General features: G+C 33.7%; 2 protein-coding genes across 5 annotated transcripts in view; both read left to right on the top strand.

The window, feature by feature from the left end:
* The window catches only part of LOC110019778 (putative transglycosylase H16_A0665), a 38,363-nt gene extending 36,169 nt beyond the window's left edge, over positions 1-2,194 (top strand). For 2 of the 4 annotated variants that reach the window (XM_020717605.1, XM_020717600.1), the window contains one exon: positions 1,824-2,193. In XM_020717605.1, coding sequence (XP_020573264.1) covers positions 1,824-1,838 — 15 coding nt within the window. In that variant the 3' untranslated portion in view covers positions 1,839-2,193. Of the gene's footprint in view, positions 1-1,823 lie in introns of all 4 variants that reach the window. The other 2 variants (XR_002293482.1, XM_020717603.1) reach the window with 2 other exon arrangements.
* Positions 2,195-4,569: 2,375 nt separating this feature from the next.
* LOC110019794 (flavonol synthase/flavanone 3-hydroxylase) overlaps positions 4,570-5,081 on the top strand; it is a 2,113-nt gene continuing 1,601 nt past the window's right edge. The window contains exon 1 of the mRNA XM_020717625.1: positions 4,570-5,062. Coding sequence (XP_020573284.1) covers positions 4,602-5,062 — 461 coding nt within the window. The 5' untranslated portion in view covers positions 4,570-4,601. The remainder of the gene's footprint in view (positions 5,063-5,081) is intronic.

The raw sequence follows: 5,081 nt of genomic DNA, 5'->3' as shown, positions 1-5,081 counted from the left end.
AATATTCACCCACAAACTTAAGTGTTGTGTTGAATCAAAAAATGGATATCATTAACTTGATCTGCTTGTTAAAAGTATTGTGTATCAAAAATTAATTCTTATGGGCCAAATCATATGCCTAGCAGGCCATGGGCCCAATAAGCCCATCTTTTTGGAAGATACACCACCGTTGGTATAATCTGCTAAGGTAGCCCGCCGGTCTCAATCGTCTAGATGCCGGTTGTCTCACATTTGCTACTGAACTTACCTAAAAACTGATCTGCCTGATTGACATGGTGGGTTGGTCTTAGGGCTATCAAAACGGCTCGTTGTTCGCGAACAGCTCGTGTTCAGCTCTTTAAGAAGCTCATGTTCGGCTCGTTCGCTAAGTTAACGTATTGAACACGAACAACACAAACAAATATTTGTTCGTCCATGTTCGGCTTGTTTTGGCTCGAAATACTACTAATCAATTATATATATATTTTTTGATGAGTAGTATTTTTAAAAAATTTAATTGACTGCAAGGCTTCAAATATTTATAATCAATTAAAAGTATTAATGAAGAACTTAGAATAAAAATTATTAAATTAGATTCAAGTGATGTTTTAAATCTTGTCCCAATCCATAACATATTATGACTACGCGATTAGGGTTGTCAAAATGACTCTTTGTTCATGAACGACTTATGATCGGCTCGCTAAGCAAACGAGCCGAACACGAACACACTTTTTGAGCTCGAAATATAAACAAGTTAAACACTAGTTGGGTCTGGGCTCGCTCGTGTTCGGCTCGTTTACACCCCTAGTTGGTCTATCATACTCATTCGCCGAGCTCGCCTCACTAGTGATCCTCAGAATTGATCAAATACATAATTCAAGATTGACATCACATTCTCATTTATTAGCTGTCTGACATTAGCGGCACAATCATTAGTTTATATTTTCATTGAGATGACATGACTCATATTTTAATATTTTCCTAAATATATATAAATGAAAGCGTGGGGGACTCTTAATGGGGTTCTCTAGTTTCTTTCATTTTTCTCTCTCGTTGGATCACCTTCTCCGCTCTTTTGGGAAAAGGACCATTGTAAGAACACATAACTCGGATATGGAGAACACATCCATTATTTTCTTTTATCCTCCTTTTATGGGTTTCTCATGTTTGTGTGAACTCATGGACACTACGAGACCTACCTCTTAAAAGGATTCAACAAGTGTTATGATCATGGTGCTACGTGGAGGGAACCTAATCTAATAGGGCCTCTCTCCCTACTTCTAGTTGGCACAACAAAAATAATTTATATTTTAAAACTTAAACTTATTATTTGTAATAAAGTCTTAAGGAAATCTACATAGATACCTCACAGTTCTAATGTATTTATATATTTAATACTGAAACTTTGATATATACACTTATAACACTATGGTAGCATAATCTTATGCACGAAAAAGTGTTTCACTTTTAAAAATGGTTATGATGAATGTTTCTTTCCTGAATGTTGGGTGAAATATGCTTGGTATGTAATAGTGCATAATAAACGTATGGATCATAAAACTAGCATGAGTTTAAGGACAAAAAAAATATACCATTACGTTCTAATAAAAGCAGTCATTTATTCATAAATAATATTATAATACATAGAAAATATAAACTATTAGTTTGTTTTTTCTTTTTTAAAGTAAAACTGTATGATTGTATTATTTATTATTAAATGTCAATTAATGGACGAAATAAATGTCAAAATATTCTTTACGATAAAATAACATTTAAATCATTATTTATTTAATTAAATATGATGATTTTGTTATTTATATAAATTTTTTTTTTATGATTTGTAGATATTTAATTCGTAAATTTCAGGAGGCTGAAGGTGCACCATCTGTGCCGGTGATGAAGTCAAAACTTTTTGTGCACGCAACTAGTCGTCTAGAATCTTTATGAGCAATAAAAGCGTTGATTTTGGCAATGTGCCCAATCCCCCCCACATCCAATCAAATTAGATAACACTAAAATAATGAAGAATATTTGTGAGTCCGCCACCGCCAGTATGGAAGGAAATTTTAGATACATAGCACCTACTTGTTTTGCATTTCTTAATTTCTATATGTTTAGCACCCTAACTTATATATGAAAAGGTGGGTCATACTATTTTCAGCCTTTCGTACATAAGAAAAGATGCGTGCCATGTCAAAAATCTAATAAATTTTTTATGGGAATTAGTTCAACAAATTTAAAATATCTGAGATTATTTTGATATTTTTATAAATTTTGAGATTAAAATAGGAAGATTTCCTTTTTTTTTTTTTTTTTTTTTTTTTTTGGGATTCATGAAAGCCGTTTGTAACACAAGGCCGATCATGTGCGCCTCTGCCCGCTAAATCCGTGCAACAGAGTGTATTCAATGTCACCCCCATTGCATGAATTTTTTTTCCTAGCGTTTCTTAAACTAATTGTGCGAATGTTTAAGAGATAAATTTGGATAAAATGTTGCTCAATTCTTTTATGATAATAAATAATATTATATAAAGTTGGTTGATACCCCCCCCCCTTAAAGTGAGGGTAAAAATGTAATATAGTACATTGTCCTTTTTTATCTTTTGTAAATAGAAGAATAATGACATGTATTAGGGGCTCTCCCCTCTCGGCCGACCCATTGTGTAGAGAGAACTTTCCCCCATTCTCTTCTCTTGTAATCACAGTTTTTAGTGAAATAAAATAGGTCAAAAAGCTTGGAAAAAACACCCATTTCGCCTCCACGGAGCAAGTCTTCTTCTCCCTCTCATTTCTTCTTTCTTTCCCTCAGTTGCTAGCTTCATCCCTTGGGCTTGATCGGATAGATTTGGATTCAACAATTTGATATAATGTTTGATTGCAATGTAGTAAGCAGTTTGATTAAATCTTATTCATGATCATTTAAATTTTATTTTTCATTGAGGCATATGATCTTACAAGGGTTTGTTCAAAAATAAAAAAATAATATTTTGAAAAAAAAATTAATAAACTTTTAAAAGATTTAAAGTTAAAAATTCGTTAAATTATTTTTTAAAAAGAAGCTCAATATGATTGACTCATTAAATATTAATATGCTTGATTCAATATAAAATTTAGTTATACTTTCGAATGAGCTATTTGTTTAAAGCTCCTTGATTATTAAATTATTTAGATTTGAGCAAACATGAAATTAATCTAATTGAGATTGAAAGTTATGAATTGAGTTTGAACACTACATAAAACTAGAATAAGCTAGAGCATACTTTTGATGATTAAGTTTGAGCCTAAATAACCTTCAAACCAACATCACCATTAGTTTGCAACCCTATAAATAAGATCAACATTTTATAATCTAAATAGATGTTGCTTTGCACAATAGGGACTTGAGTGACGTGATGCTCGAATGAGTATCATATTGATTGGAAATAAAGTCAAGAATCTCAACATGTTTAGTGTTTCACACCCTACTAAGGCCCCATTTGGGACAGCTTATTTGGTGCGGTGTGTTTTCAAAACCCGCCCAGATTCGTTCGGATAAACGACATTTTCACAGTGTTTTCACACCATTCCTGGCTGGTGTGGTCGCAACTTTCTAGCTACAATCTGACTTTAAAAAAAAAAAAATTACAATAGTCACAATAGCTTATTAATTAGCGTATTATTTTTCAACGTCTTATCAACATCTTATTAATAACCTGCAACTGTCCCAAACAGATTCTAAATATTATTATTCAACTAACTCTTTATACATAAATCTCTTTTTAATAAGAAATTTTTTAAGACACTATTTTTTTTTTCTCCTTGAGATTTTTATTTGGCATTACAAATAAAATAATGTTGCATGAACTAGTTTGGAAAAAAAAAAAAAGCAAAATTTAATTTCTTTTTTAGATAAAAATTTAAAATCATTAAATGAATTTTTCATATAACCACTTTAATCTATATCTTATCATAATTTTAATCAAAATATTCTCAATGCAATTATTTTTCCGGAATAGGGGTAAAACATATTCTCTTTCTCACCTACATATAAATATCTATTCGTTGCTATAATTAAGATTTCTGCATATCGTACAAAATTACATAATTGTCCATCTATAAGAGTAGCGGCAGAACCATCATTATTTTCAAAGCATTACAAAATCATCTATGTTGAGAAATCAAAATTACAAAAAAAACCTTGGTCGGTCTACCGAGTGAACCACAACCCTAGCACGTACACCCTTTAAAAATAATAAATTAAATTAAATTTCAATTTTTAGCCTCTTTTTTTTCTTACGTCCACGAGTCCTAACAATCCAAAAATAATAATATGTAAAAGGATGATTTCCATGCACACCCCTCTGTTCTTATGTATTCACATATGCACCCCCTAACACTCAATTTTTACGCAAATGCCACTGCATGAAAAGGTCTTTCAAGTAAATATAAAAGATTTAGATGATTTAAGTGTAAAAAATTAAAGGTTTGGGGTTAATTAATCTTATTTAAATATTATTAAATTCAAAATAATAATTGATTCAATTAAAATTAAATTCAGTTAAATATATTTTATTGAATTTTTTTTACCAAACACGCTATAATGATAAAAAGGGAACCGTCGCTTTGTACCTCCCATTTCCGCCATGGAGCTAGAAACGCAGCGAGTTCAATCCATCGCCTCCCTCCACCTCGACGTGATCCCGCCGGAGTTCATCCGGTCGGAGGAGGAGCAGCCGGGTCTCACCACCTTCCGAGGCCCCGTTCCGGAGATTCCGGTGGTGGATATGGGCGGCGGAGATGAGGAGAAGACGGCGGAGGAGGTGGCTGTGGCGGCGGAGGAATGGGGTATATTTCAGGTGGTGAATCACGGGGTTCCGGTGGCGACGGTGGCGGCGCTGCAGAGAGCGGGGAGAGAGTTTTTTGAGCTGCCGCAGGAGGAGAAGGAGAAGTATGCGATGAAGGAAGGGAGGATGGAGGGTTATGGGACTAAGCTTCAGAAGGAGCTCGCCGGGAAGAAGGCTTGGGTTGACTTTTTGTTCCATAATGTGTGGCCGCCGGCGAGTGTTGATTTTTCCGTCTGGCCTGAAAACCCGCCCGATTACAGGTTTTGTTCCTTTTTTTTT

This window comes from Phalaenopsis equestris, unplaced genomic scaffold (genome assembly GCF_001263595.1).
Source record: "Phalaenopsis equestris unplaced genomic scaffold, ASM126359v1 Scaffold000078, whole genome shotgun sequence".
Taxonomy (NCBI): Eukaryota; Viridiplantae; Streptophyta; class Magnoliopsida; order Asparagales; family Orchidaceae; genus Phalaenopsis; species Phalaenopsis equestris.
This window is presented reverse-complemented; position numbering and strand designations above follow the sequence as displayed.